Genomic DNA, 14,905 nt, shown 5'->3' on the forward strand with positions numbered 1-14,905 from the left:
AGAAAGAGATCAGACTGTTACTGTGTCTATATAGAAAGAAGTAGATATAAGAGACTCCATTTTGTTCTGTATTTGAGATGCTGTTAATCTGTGACCCTACCCCCAACCTTGTCCTTGCAAGAGACATGTGCTGTGGTGACTCCAGGTTTAACGGATTTTGGGCTGTGCAGGGTGTGCTTTGTTAAATAAGTGCCTGAAGGCAGTATGCTTGTGAAAAGTCATCACCATTCTCTTAATCTCAAGTACCCAGGGACACGTACACTGCCAAAGGTCGCAGGGACCTCTGCCTAGGAAAGCTAGGTATTGTCCAAGGTTTCTCCCCATGTGATAGTCTGAAATATGGCCTCGTGGGAAGGGAAAGACCTGATCGTCCCCCACCCTGACACCCGTGAAGGGTCTGTGCTGAGGAGGACTGGTATAAGAGGAAAGAAGGCCTCTTGGCAGTTGAGATAGAGGAAAGCATCTGTCTCCTGCCCGTCCCTGGGCAATGGAACATCTCGGTATAAAACCCCATTGTATGTTCTGTTTACTGAGAAAGGAGAAAACTGCCTTAGGGCTGAAGGTGGGACGTGCTGGTGGCAATACTGCTTTTTATGCACTAAAAAGGTTTATGGAGATGTTTGCATATGCACATCAAGGCACAGCACTTTTCCTTAAACTTATTCATGTCACAGAGCTCTTTATTCATATGTCTTACTGCTGACCTTCTCCCTATGATGATCCTATTATCCTGCCACTTCCCTTTTTCTAAGATGGTAAAGATAATGATCAATAAATACTGAGGGAACTCAGAGACCCGTGCCGGTGTGGGTCCTCTGTATGCTGAGCGCTGGTCCCCTGGGCCCACTTCTTTCTCTGTACTTTGTCTCTATGTCTCATTTCTTTTCTCAAGTCTCTCGTTTCACCTAATGAGAAGCACCCTCAGGTGTGGAGGGGCAGACCACCCCTTCACTTAGGAGCTCTGTTTTTTTTTTTTAAGCCATTTGAATTATTTTATTTTATAGTATATAAAATGTAAAAATCTGCATATAGGACAGATGGTGTATAGAACTCCAGCCAATAGAGTACTTTTTATAGAATGCTTGATACCAGGAAAAAAAAATCCAGTCAGAAAGAACATCTTCTTGGGAGGTAATTCACCTAAAAGTAGTTGATCTTCTGAGAATTATTTTGCTTACCCTATAGTCTGATTGATCTTTATTTGGTTTCTGCAACTGAAAAAAAGGAGTGCACTGAGTAACTGAGATTCAAATGTTACTGCAATAGGTCTGTGTTAAAACAGTAACTATTTTCTTGAGGTTTTATTCACATTTTAGAATTAGGATTTGATTCCTGCCCCCACTTCCTTTTTTTTTTTTTTCCTTTTGAGACAGGGTTTCACTCTTGTTGCCCAGGCTGGAGTGCAATGTTGCGATCTCAGCTCACTGCAACCTCTCCCTCCCGGGTTCAAGTGATTCTTCTGCCTCAGCCTCCCGAGAAGTTGGGATTACCGGCGCCTACCACCACATCTGGGTAATTTTTGTAGTTTTAGTAGAGATGGGGTTTCGCCATATTGGGCAGGCTGGCCTCAATCTCCTGACCTCAGGTGATCTGCTCACCTTGGCCTCCCAAAGTGCTGGGGTAACAGGTGTGAGCCACCATGCCCAGCCCCTGCCCCACTCCATATTCCCTCTTTTAACTTGAATTTCTTATGGACTCTAGCAGCAATGTTTATGCAAGGGCGGAATTCTGATTAATAGGACCTGTTCCTTCTAGGCATAGCCTTGTATATGGTGTTAGGATTTATTGACACAGATTCAACAGGATATAGTATGAAATGAATATGACTGGCTTGGAGTGTAGACAATATAACCATGTGTTTTATTTTGTTCTTTTTGCCAGATCCTTGGCTCACAGTGCAGTGGCAGCTTCTTAGTCCTCCAGCTGCCTTTAAAACATGTAGTCCTTTGTTCTGTGTGATACAAAAGAAGATAAAGTGGCTTCTCTGCTAAAGGAACAATATTGCCATGTACCCATACAGTGCTCTCTGGCTTTTAGTACACAATACCCCTCATTTATCCATTTGATCCCTGCAACAACCTCATACAGAATCTTGAGAATCTCAGCATGTTGCAAATGAAGAAACAGTCTCAGAAGTTGTGAGTTGCCCAATTCAGTTCCATTAAGTAGAGGTTTAATGAGTTCCTTCTCTAGAGCAGGCAAAGCATGGGATGTGTTAGGGTAGAATAAAAAAATCAGGGAAATGGTTCTCTCTTGTCCACCCATTGGGAGTGAAAAAATATGGGGGAAAAAAGGTTCCAATGATTTGGATATCCCTTAAGAAAAGGATTTTTCAGAATGTTCTAAGACTGTTTTTTTTTTTTTTTTCTGTTTTTACATTATCATTTTCTTCTGGCTTTCCTCTATCCATACTAATGTTATAAGACCCTAGAAAGAAGAATGGTTAATTCTATCATACATGGAATGGGGATAGGAGAAGAAAGGGCGGTACTGAAAGGAACTCTCAGGATAAATTTAAGTTGGGGCTTTTTTTTTTTTTTTTTTTGAGACAGGGTTTCACTCTGTCACTGAGGCTGGAAGTGCAGTGGCATGATCAGGGTTCACTGCTGCCTCAACCTTCCAGGATCAAGAGATCCTTTTGCCTCAGCCCCATGAGGAGCTGAGGCACAGGCATGTGCCACCACGCCTAGCTATTTTTTTTCTATTTTTAGTAGAGATGGGGTTTCACCATGTTGCCCAGGCTGACCTTGAACTCCTGAGCTCAAGCGATCTGCCCACCACGGCCTCTCAAAATGCTGGGATTACAGGTGTGAGCCACTGCACCTGGCCTAAGGTGGGTCCTAAGACATTTAATTCTTAGAGTGAACAACAGAGATGGAGGTGTTCTAGGTATAGTCACAGGAATTGCAGAGTGAATGGCATGTTCCTGGGGAACAGCAGACAGCTTCTTGATGTGGCTTGAGCCTGGGGTGAAGTGAGGTCTAATAGGAGACAGTGGATCTGAGGAGGCAGGCTGGAGATAGAAAGAAGGGCACTTGTCAAGGACTTAGTCAGTGGGCAGTCATCAGAGGTGTTTGAGCAAGACAAAGCAGTCTGGCCAGACTTGGGATTTGTGAATAATAGTAATAATAATGCTAGGCACAGTGGCTCACACCTGTAATCCCAGCACTTTGGGAGGCCGAGGCGGGAGGATCACCTGAGGTCAAGAGTTCAAGACCAGCCTGGCCAACATGATGAAACCGTGTCTGTACTAAAAATACAAAAATTAGCCAGGCATGGTGGCACATGCCTGTAGTTCCAGCTGCTCGGTAGACTGAGGCAGGAGAATCGCTTGAACCCAAGAGGCTGAGGTTGCAGTGAGCCGAGATTGCACCACTGCACTCCAGTCTGGTGACAGTGTGACTCTGTCTCAAAAAAAATTTAAAAAAAAATAGTAAGAGCCTGTGGAATTGAGATGGAGAAGAATTGGAGTGAGTGAATCAACCAGTGGGAAGGGCATTTCCTAGCTCAGCTGGAACTCAGTGAGTGCAACTAACGTTAGTTTCCTCTAAGTGAATAGGGACAAAGGAAAACCAGGGTATGGGTGTGTGCTTTTTAAGTTTTTGACTGAGTGTTTTGCCTATAGAAAATGTTGACTAAGGAAAAAAATCAAGCTTTTAAAGAATTAAAGTTCATTTTATTCAGGAGTCTTACTGAGGACTACAGGCTGAGTATTTCAGTTCCTAGTTCATATACAGGTGATACAGGTGGTGGAGATTCAGTACGTGCAAGGTCACATCAAAGTTTAGGTGTAAGAATATATCTGGTTATAGATTACGAATGTACCTTTGGTAACAGTTTATAAAAGCATAATCACAACCCTGTTAGATGTTATCTTATGTGTAGGAAAAGGCAAGGCTGGGGCATTTATCATTTAAGGAATGTAATAGCTCAGGCAAGAGATGTGGGGGGCCATGTGCTCTATCCTGCTCTGTCTTCAACTCATCCCTCCCAAGAGCTGCATGTTGTCACAGAGTCAGGGGTTTTGTGACATTAGGCTGGCAAGCAGAAGTGAGCAAAATGTGGCTTCTTACATTTGCTACTTTGTCTCGCCTTGCAGAGGGAAGGCAGAAAGAAAGGAGACAGAGGCAGGAGAGAGAACATTGTAATTTTAAAAGCTGTAAATATGAAGAGCAGGCTTTGACTTTTCATTTCTGATTAAAATCTTATGGTTAACAAATGCATTGGTGAAGCCTCATCCTTCCTCCTGCATGTTCTGCCGTCTTTCTTATTAGCTAAACTAAAAAGGAAAGGAAAAACAGTGCCTTTCTTAAATTCTGGTGTGGGATTCCTACTTCTATTCATCATTTTTCTTGCCATCCTCATCCTTGGTCAGAGAACCAGAAATTGCTTATTTATTAATTGTTTATTTTTTGAGACAGAGCCTCGCTCTGTCATGCCCAGGCTGGAGTGCAGTGGCATGATCTCGGCTCACTGCAACCTCTGCCTCCCGGGTTCAAGTGATTCTCCCACCTCAGTCTCCCAAGTAACTGGGATTACAGGTGCATGTCACCACACCCAGCTAGTTGTTTTGTATTTTTTAGTAGAGATGGGGTTTCATCATATTGGCCAGGCTGGTCTTGAACTCCTGACCTCAGGTGATCCGCCCTCCTTGGCCTCCTAAAGTGCTGGAATTAAAAGCACGAGCCACTGTGCCCGGCCTAGAAATTGCTTTTAATAGCTGTTTTTGCTTTCCTAATGTGAAGCAGGATCCGTGTTCCAAAAATGGCACGTGGCTGCTGCCGTAGCATGTGGTTCTAGCACATCCTGTGTCAGCGTTCCATTTCCACAGTGAATATGGGAACATGCACACGATGGAAACTGTAATGGCTTACGACCTTGTAACCTTTGCAAGTCCCTCTCCTCATCTATAAATGAGGCCAGCTAAAAATACATCCCTTATTTAATTGTTGTTAGATACCATGTAAAATGGCACTTAATAGAGATCCTGGCTCATAATGAGGGTCTAGTAAGTATTAATTGCTATAGGCATTATATATTTTCTGCTAGATTGTAAATTAAGTACTTATTGGAACTATTAAGCATTGATAATGTAACTTGACTAATGAATGTTTGTCTTTCTTTTCTTCCTTTCCTTTCCTTTCCTTTCCTTTCCTTTCCTTTCTTTTCCTTTCCCTTTCCCTTTCCCTTTCCCTTTCCTTTCCTTTCTTTTTTTTTGAGGCAGAGTCTCGCTCTGTCACCCAGACTGGAGTACAGTGGCACAATCTCGGCTCACTGCAACCTCTGACTCCTGGGTTCAAGCAATTCTCCTTCCTCAGTCTCCTGAGTAGCTGGGATTACAGACACGTGCTACCACACCTGACTAATTTTTGTATTTTTAGTAGAGACGGGGTTTTGCCATGCTGGCCAGGCTGGTCTCGAACTCCTGACCTCAAGTGATCCTCCCACCTCGGCCTGCCAAAGTGCTGGGATTACAGGTGTGAGCCACTGTGCATGGCATGAATATTTTTCTTATGCCTTAATTGACTCCTTTCACAACATTTTCTTTTTGAGGAACCTGACCTGTGTGTAGTAGAAATGTAGACCTCATGTTCCAGTCGACACACAGCATAACCATTTGTTACAGTGCCATTAAAGGTATTTTAATGAACTCTCTCTTGTATCCACACAGTTATTTCCTGTGGTTATTAGTACATGGAAAGGGAATAGCTAGTTATGAAGCCCAAGAATTATGGACTTAAATCTTTCCCAAGCCATTACTGTGGAGCTGTGGGCCCATCCTCTCTGCCTTCACGCACCACCAAGTGCTTAGGGACATTTCTGAGGACTTTTCTTAGAGTAAGAGGGAGGCCCTTCCTCAAATTTAGCTTAGAACAACAGAGTTCACTTCTCTGGCTTCCTGTGGTATGACGCTATGAGAAATGTATGCTTTATTTAAAGAGGCACAGTCTGACATGGAAAAAAACATCCTTGAAAAAGACAAAGATTGAATGATGATAGTATCTTTACATGGGAAGGGATGGAGAAAATTTTTATCGTAAATTATAGTTAGAGAGAAAAGGTAAAGAAAGGCAATCATGGTTGTAGAGAATGGATGTTGAAGAGCGCAAAAGTGTGTGTGCATGTGTGCATTTCTGTATTAATTATAGAGTTATTTGCAAAAATCCAAAGCTCTGCTGAAAGGATGGATCTAAACTGGACTCTTCTGACCATAAATATTCACTGCTGGTACAATGTCTTATATATACAAGATGGTCAATATATGACAGTTCAGGCTTTCCCTTTGTAGTATGCCAAGTGGCCAGTCCTATCTTAAAGAAATTAAACTTGTATTTTGATTCCTTAAACTTCTATAGCTAGAATCTGATTTAAGGATCTGCCATAGTTCTAGGACTTGACAAAGTTTTTTAAACTTTCTATTTTTATATGTGAATGTAGTTGTGTATCACAGTGGCAGTATTTGAAGTTCAAAAGAAGTAGATTTAGAATAAATATTACCTGTAGCAAATCTTAGGAGCTCACTGATAGAATAGGCTATAAACATTAGTAACTGTAATTGATGGATGATAAACTACCTTGGCTGTTTCAGGAGAATGTAGAATGTCAGGAGAGCATCTCTCACCTGTGTTGTTGATGACAGGAAGGAAAACTGTCTTCTCCAAACTGTCAGGTAATTGGTATTACTGTCAGAAACAGAGACCTAGACTGATTGGGCCTTGGTCTGACCCATGTGCCAACTCATGGAACTTCCTATTCTTGAGTTTGAAGACTGGCCAGTGTTTTTTGTTTGTTTCCTATAATTAAATGTGATACCCAAAAGGAAGTGTGTCTAAATCAGCTGTTTCCTCGGTCCTGTGACTATGCAATACAGCCCAAATTTCCTTAACCAAGGCATTTTTTTGTGTTTGTTTATACACTCTAATTCTGACTTTTGCCAGCTAAAGCTAACAATTCTTTATAGGTATGGTGAATTATTTTCATTTAAGAGACTATGGTTTACTGTCTAAACTATTACTGGTTTCCCTTCCTTCCCCACCCCATTTATTTTAAAAGAATAATCTTTTTGAAACTGATATACAGATAAAGTTCACAAGAAGATGATGCTCTGATCTATTATTCCCATTTTTCCATATTGATGCTAATTTTTCTTTGAAACTTTGTTTCCATTTCTGTTGCTTAAAGGCTGAAAAGAAGGGAACCAGCAATACGATTATTGGTATGATCTTTGGATGTTTTGCTTTGTTCGAGTTGCTGGCATGCTTGGTATTTGGAAACTATGTAAGTATAAAGTTCATATGCACATCTTAATTTTTAAAAAGTATATGATGAATTATTTTAGTTTGCTAGTCTAGAATTTGCATCGATACCAAAATAACCATGGTTATAATTTTATAAATTGTGCCACTATTGACAGTTCCCTCCTCAGATTTGATTGATTTTCAACTCTTTCCATGTTTTTAAGCAATGAGTACTGTCACTATATTAAAGAATTATTATAATACATTAACTGTACATGTCTTAACCCATCCTATATTTTCCAATACAGTGGATTTGTTTCTATCAGTATAGACTTTCAGAAGTCATAAATTTACCACTCTTCTTTGACATTTATTATAGCTTGTACATATTGGAGCAAAATTTATGTTTGTAGCAGGAACGTTTGTCTCAGGAGGCGTTACAATTCTCTTTGGGTAAGTCATTTTCTGATTATATTTGGGAGCTTGAACAGATTTCATAATCTATCTTCTGTTTAAATTGTTAAAGGTTCTTTAAGTCAATGGTTCCATTATTGTCTGTCAAACGCATAGCATGTGACTAATGGCAGAAGTTGAGTAAGTAGAGAACAGGGATAGATGGCATTGATTTTAAGGAAACAGGCCTCTGGGGGATCTCTTGATGCTTGCTACTGAACCTATTCATTAGGACTCCTGTGACTGTGAGTGACAGAAACTTAACTCACTTTTCTGAGTTACGGAAACGTACTAGCTTTAGTAAAAAAGTGAATTTCTTTAATAAAGTGTCAACTCAAAAAATATCAGAATACAGATTTGAAACGATGTCATGAGACATTTTTCCTCTTGTGATTTGAACAAGCTCTCCCCTTTAGGTGGCAAGGTGACCCCTAGCAGTTTCAGTAGAAAGTGCCAGTTGCCTAGTAGTTCCTATTAGAGTCACAGAATGAAGCCCCACTGACCTGACCTTTGCTAATGTCTGTAGCCAGGGGGAAAGAATATTCTGCTTGACCAAGCCAGGTCACATGCTCAGTTCAGAGCATGGAATAGAATGGTTTCCCCCATTGCTACTTCCCGAAAAAGGAAAAACGAGTGCCAGTGAAAAAACAGATGTGAAAGTTCTTAAGCTTAGAGTTCTTAAACCAGCAGCGTAGTGCCAAATAATATGGAAGAGCTTATATAGTACATGGGAACACAGAGGAATAACAGTATAGTAAGATTATAATGAAGTAAACTCAAGAAAACTGTTAAATGAAATGGGGTTAAAAAATTTTTGGAAGGGTCTTTTTTTTCTTTCTTTATTCCTTTTTTTTTTTTTTTTTTTGGTTTGAGTCCTACTATGGGAGAGATCTGAAACTGAGTTCTTTCTTCTATATGGGTCTTGTCAGTGATTCTACATGTTATTCTTCTTTTTCTTTTTTTTTTTTTTTTTGAGATGGTGTCTTGCCCTGTTGCCCAGGCTGGAGTGCAGTGGAACGATCTCGGCCCACTGCAACCTGTGCCTCCCAGGTTCAAGTGACTCTCCTGCCTCAACCTTCCAAGAAGCTGGGATTACAGGTGCTTGCCACCATGCCCAGTTAATTTTTGTATTTTTTAGTAGAGATGGGATTTCGCCATGTTGTCCAGGCTGGTCTCCAGCTCCTGACCTCGGGGCATATGCCTGCCTCGGCCACCCACAGTGCTGGAATTATAGACATAAGTCACCACACCAATTCTACATATTCTAGAAAGGTTTATTTAGTACTATCATCTGGGGGACAAGTTGTATCGCAGAAAAGGGCAACTAAGCTGTTGTTATGACTCGAATTGTTACCAAAAAAGAAAAAGGATAATTTCCTCCTACTGAAAAGACAACAACGCAACTCTTTTTAAAAAAATTATATTCTAAAGTGATTTATTCTAATAACTATGGGTGAGGTACTACTCTTTTTAGTGAGTACATACAGTTAAAAAGGAAAAAAATAAAAACCAGCTTGGCATTTGAGAATTGTCTTATTCCTTTTTAGTGTATTGGACCGAGTTCCAGATGGACCAGTATTTATTGCTATGTGTTTTCTAGTGAGAATAATGGATGCAGTTAGCTTTGCTGCAGCAATGACTGCGTCCTCTTCTATCCTGGCAAAGGCTTTTCCAAATAACGTGGCTACAGTATTGGTATGTATTTTATAAGTATTTCCCACTTTCCTTTGAGTGTAGGCCAAAATATTTGCCCTTCCAAGTTAAAGCTGGCATCCATTCTTCTATACTTGCATTTCTGTACTCTCTGTATTATTGTTCTGTATTATTGTTGCCTTTCACCCCGAGTTGGACTAGCAGCAAGCCTGTCAATAAATGTAACACTGATGTTACTTAGGTGCTCTTCCTGGTTTTAGAATTCCCTGAATGGGCAGTTTGACAGGTAAATGTGGTCCAAATCAGTCATTCTTTTTACCACTTAAAAAAAAAATGTCCTTGGTAGTTTTTTTTGCTGTCTCCCTGTAGCCTAGATTGTGGTTGAGCTGCCTGAAGCATTCCTCTGCCTTAGAAAAGAGTTATCCCTAGTGGCAAAATAATAATTCATACTAAAGTCCTTCCTCCACTTTCCCCAGATTTATGCAAGGGATCTTAGAAATCATCTCAAAGTCCTTAAGTGCTTCTGCACTGTCTATCTGAGGATGCTTTTGCATTTTGACATAAAAATCCAAATCCTGGTGGCATCATATTGACATGTGTTTTTGTATACTGCTTAGATGCTTATAGAATTGGTATTAGTGACATATCAGATTCCCATCCCGTCCATAGGCAGCTGCCTCTCTGACCCCCAAGAAGTCTTTTCTATTATAGCTCTCTCTCTCTCTGGGCCCATGCACTTCTGAAAGACTCATATCAGTCTGTATGGTGCCCTTATAGCGTTTAATTGTTCTCTTAGACTTCAGAATCTAATCAGCTTAGTAACAAGGACTCCCTTATTTACTCATTTAATACTGTAGTTTGAAAATTTTCACTATCAGGTGAACCCTTTGCTGTGTAAATACTTATTCCCACTTTTTGTTAAGCATTTATGTATATAGCTGGATAGGTTTATGTTAGATTCTGTTGCCATTTGGCAGGTACACCATTTACATTTCCAGAAAATACATTTCTCTGGAAAGGGAGGAAAAAAAATACATTTTTCTGAGAAAGGGCTCAGAAGAACACTAGTCTGTTAATACGCCCTATAAGATAAGGGTTTATGGCTAAGCAGGTTTGGAGAGTGCTGTCTGCTGCCTCTAACTTAGAGATGCCTAGTTCACATTAATGTCTTCAGACCTTGAAAATCCTGGAGTAGGATTACTTTATTAAATGTTCTACAATGCACTTTAACTGTGGAACCACTTTTTTCTATCTTTTCTTTCTTTCTTTCCTTCCTGCCTGCTTGCTTCCTTTCCTTTCCTTTCCTTTCCTTTCCTTTCCTTTCCTTTCCTTTCCTTTCCTTTCCTTTCCTTTCCTTTCCTTTCCTTTCCTTCCTTTCCTTTCCTTTCTTTCTTTTCTTTTCTTTCTGTCTCTCTCTCTCTCTCTCTCTCTTTCTTTCTTCTTCTTTCTTTTTCTGAGACAGGGTCTTACTGAGTTGCCCAGGCTGGTCTTCAATTCCTGGCCTCAAGCAATCCTACCACTTTGGCCTTCCAAGGTGGCTGGGATTATGAGTGTGAGCCACCACGCCTGGCTGGAACTATTTTTTCAAAAACACAAGACTTGTTGATCTCTTAAAGAACTGCTATTCTGTGGAACACTCTGGAAAGTGCTACCTAATAAATTCCTATGATAATGATAATAGTCCATTGGATCTTCTGATCAGTAAGAGACACCAGTGTTGCTATACCAAGTTTCTGTATAAAATTGCAGCCAACAGCTAACACACTAACATGGTAATTGATCTGGATGGCCTTATTGTGATTAAGGAATTTCAATTTCTTTTGGAAGTGTTGAAAGTTATTAATGGAATACATTTTTGTGCTCTATAAGGTCTGAGGATATAAGGCTACAAGCCACAGATCTCTGTTTAAGGTCCCTAAAAACTAGATTGATTTAAAATGTTGCAATATCTATAGTGGTAAACTCTTTTTTTCCATGGCATTGTTTTGTTTAACTTTAAACAAAATAATTTTATATTGTACAAAATTCAAAAGTTACAGAAGAGAACATAGAATATAGTAAATATATTTCTACATATAACTGTTGCTCAGCCTTTGTATACACACCAGTTGTGCGGGTGCCCAGCCCTCCATCCCCTTAGGGAAGGCAACAGATATTGTAGGTTTGTTCCAGAGAAATTTCACATCATATATGTGTGTACACACTGACACACACACACACACACACTGAGAGAGAGAAAGAGCGCAAGCGAGAGAGCATGATTTCCCTTCCCCTTTTTTCTTTTTTTTTTTTCACTTGGGCAGGACCATTGCAGTATCCCTCTTTTTTCTTAACACAAATGGTAGCATACCATAAGTACCATTCAGCACCTCACTGGTTACACCAACAATGAAATCATCTTGAAGATCTTCCTGTATCTACATATAAGGAGCTTTCTTACTCTTTGCTTTTCTTGCTGGCTGTATAGTATTTCACTGTGTGGATATAACCTGGTTTACTTACATCATTGATGAATATTTAGATTATTTTCATCTTTTGCTATTGCAAAACTCTGCTATAGTGCATAAGCTTGTATACATACCATGTCACATCTGCATGTCTATACTTGTAAGTTAATTTATTACAAGTGGAATTCTGGGTCATGAGATATGTGCCTTAATTTGTCAAATTGCCAGATTGCCTACTGGTGTTCACTTGCTAGCATAGAGCATTCGATAGGAAATAGGTGAAAATTGGTGTCTTGTGGTTTAAATTTACTCATTTCATTTCTTTTAAAAAGTGAGGGTGAACTTCTAAAAGATCTTTGTATTCCACTCTATGTGTCAACAGTTTATTTATAGCATTTGCCCATTTTTCTTTTCCTCATTGTAGCTCTCATGATGTATTTAGGGAATTAGTTCTTTGCCATTTTTTTCTCTGTTCTTCATTTATCTTTTGATTTTTCTAATGCATAGTTTTCATATTTTCACATAATCAGATTTGTCCATCTTTTTTATCTTCTGGTGTTTTATGTCACAATTACAATACCTTCCCTATGATAACAATTTTTTAAATACTCCCATATTTTATTTTTCTAATATTTTTATTATTTCAATATGTGCATTTAAATTTTGAATCCATCTTGGGAGTGTGTGTATGTAAATTATGAAGAAGACAGAATTTCTTTTTTTTAGATAGTACCTTGTTAATTCTTCAAATGAAATATTTAAACTGATTTTTTCTTTTTCTCATTTTAAGGGAAGTCTTGAGACTTTTTCTGGACTGGGGCTAATACTAGGTCCTCCTGTAGGTGGCTTTTTATATCAATCCTTTGGCTATGAAGTGCCCTTTATTGTTCTGGGATGCATCATTTTGCTGATGGTACCACTGAATATGTATATTTTACCCAATTATGGTAAGTCCACACTTATGACTCATTTTAAGAACCTTAAATATATGTTTATACCTTTGTAAGAGACCAGTTTACCAGATATTGTTTTATTTTATTTAATCAAAAGTGGCTTTTAAAAATAACTGATTATTTTTTCAGTAATGCAGGCAATTAGTTTATATGAATTTCTGTAAATTAAAAATTCTTTCCAACCTTTAGAGCTAGCAAATATTTAATTTCTGATCATAAACCATTACCATATGCTATGTCCATGAGAGATTTTCTTGGACTGAACTAAATATCAAAGCCAGAAGTTTCTGTGGGCCACACATAGCCCAGTCTTCCTAGAAGGCTATAAGCTAAGAGAATAATGCCCATCCTTCTTTCCCAGTGGTTCTTGCAGCTGTCTTCACAGAGTAGCTCAGATACAAGGCTGTAGATTCAGGTGTTCTCTTTTAATAGTGCTTTTGAAAAATTATAAACTGGGCCGGACACAGTGGCTCATGCCTGTAATCACAGTGCTTTGGGATGCCAAGGCTGGTAGATCACTTGAGGCCAGGAGTTCGAGACCAGCCTGGCCAACATGGTGAAACTCTGTGTCTACTAAAAATACAAAAATTAGCTGGGTGTGGTGGTGCACACCTGTAGTCCAAGCTACTCGGGAGGCTAAGGCATGAGAATCGTTTGAACCCAGGAGGCAGAGGTTGCAGTGAGCCAAGATTGTGCCACTGCATTCCAGCCTGGGTGACAGAGCGAGACTGTGATCGCCCCCCCAAAAAAAATTATAAACTGGTATTTTAAAAAAATCTCTAGGATTGATAATATTAAGGCTGTAAATATAGATTTAAGTATTCCCAATTAGTACTACTTTTAAAGATTGTTATTATTTGGTCAGGTACAGTGGCTCATGCCTGCAATCCCAGCACTTTGGGAGGCTGAGGCAGGTAGATCACCTGAGGTCAGGAGTTCAAGACCAGCCTGGCCAACCTGGTGAAACCCCGTCTCTACTAAAAATACAAAAATTAGCCAGGCATGGTGGTGCATGCCTGTAATTCCCGCAACTCAGGAGGCTGAGACAGGAGAATTGCTTGAACCCAAGAGGCGGAGGTTGCAGTGAGCCGCGATCACGCCACTGCACTCCAGCCTGGGCGGGAGAGTGAGACTCTGTCTCAAAAAAAAAAAAAAAAAAAATTGTTATTATTTTAGAAGAGTTTATAGATAGATGCTAGAAAATCAAATAAATTTTAAAAATTACTAATATTGGCAGAATTTTTTATTTTATAAGTTCTGCCCATTTCTTTACCACCTTTTAGACCCATAGACAATGTGGCTTTAGCATTGGGTGGCTAAGAATCATTCATTATATCTGCTCACCAGGTCCCCTCTCCTGTACTGCTCTAAAAAGAAAAATACTTCTAAAATAGAATCATGGACGTGTCAATTATCTTACTAAAATCTTTAAATCTAGTAAGTTTAAGAGATCTATTGTACATCATGGCGACTATAGTTAATAGTAACATGTTGTACACTTGAAAATTGTCAATAGTAGATTTTAAGTGTTCTCGCCATTAAAAAAAAGTATGTGAGGCAAAGCATGTTAATTAGCTTCATTTAGTTATTCCACAATGTATACATATATCAAAATATAATGTTTTATACTATAGAGACAATTTTTACTTGTTATTTTTTAAAATAAAAAAATCCTTAAATCCATGAAATGTGAATGTTATCCTGAAAGCCATTGGGAGTTATTGTTAGATTTTTTTTTTTTTGAAACGGAGTCTGTCACCCCGGCTGGAGTGTAGTAGTGTAATCTTGGCTCACTTCAAGCTCTGCCTCCCGGGATCGAGGAAATCTCATGCTTCAGCCTCTCAAGTAGCTGGGAGTACAGGTACATGCCACCACACCTGGGTAATTTTTGTATTTTTAGTAGAGACAGGGTTTCACCATCTTGGCCAGTCTAATCTCGAACTCCTGACTTCAAGTGATCCTCCCATCTTGGTTTCTCAAAGTGCTGGGATTACAGATGTGAGCCACTGTGCCTGGCCTATTGTTAGATTTAAGTAGAGGAGTCATATGATCTGGAATATCTTTCTTCTACTCTACCTAACCCTTACTTATCCTGCAAAACTTGATTTTATTACCTTTTTGGGGGCGGAGGGGTTTCTTTTTTTTGTTTGTTTTTTTGAGA

General features: G+C 39.4%; 1 protein-coding gene across 9 annotated transcripts in view; it reads left to right on the forward strand.

Moving 5' to 3' along the window:
• The window catches only part of SLC18B1 (solute carrier family 18 member B1), a 32,141-nt gene that overhangs the window by 1,952 nt on the left and 15,284 nt on the right, over nt 1-14,905 (forward strand). For 6 of the 9 annotated variants that reach the window (XM_033235422.1, XM_033235420.1, XM_033235418.1 and 3 more), the window contains exons 3-6: nt 7,183-7,278; nt 7,618-7,691; nt 9,239-9,386; nt 12,582-12,738. In XM_033235422.1, the coding sequence (XP_033091313.1) occupies nt 7,183-7,278; nt 7,618-7,691; nt 9,239-9,386; nt 12,582-12,738 (475 nt within the window). Of the gene's footprint in view, nt 1-5,485; nt 5,638-6,589; nt 6,671-6,707; nt 6,967-7,182; nt 7,279-7,617; nt 7,692-9,238; nt 9,387-12,581; nt 12,739-14,905 lie in introns of those variants that run through there. The other 3 variants (XM_033235423.1, XM_033235424.1, XM_033235421.1) reach the window with 3 other exon arrangements.

The sequence above is a fragment of the Trachypithecus francoisi genome, unplaced genomic scaffold (assembly GCF_009764315.1).
Source record: "Trachypithecus francoisi isolate TF-2019V2 unplaced genomic scaffold, Tfra_2.0 Lachesis_group15, whole genome shotgun sequence".
In the NCBI taxonomy this organism is placed as follows: domain Eukaryota; kingdom Metazoa; phylum Chordata; class Mammalia; order Primates; family Cercopithecidae; genus Trachypithecus; species Trachypithecus francoisi.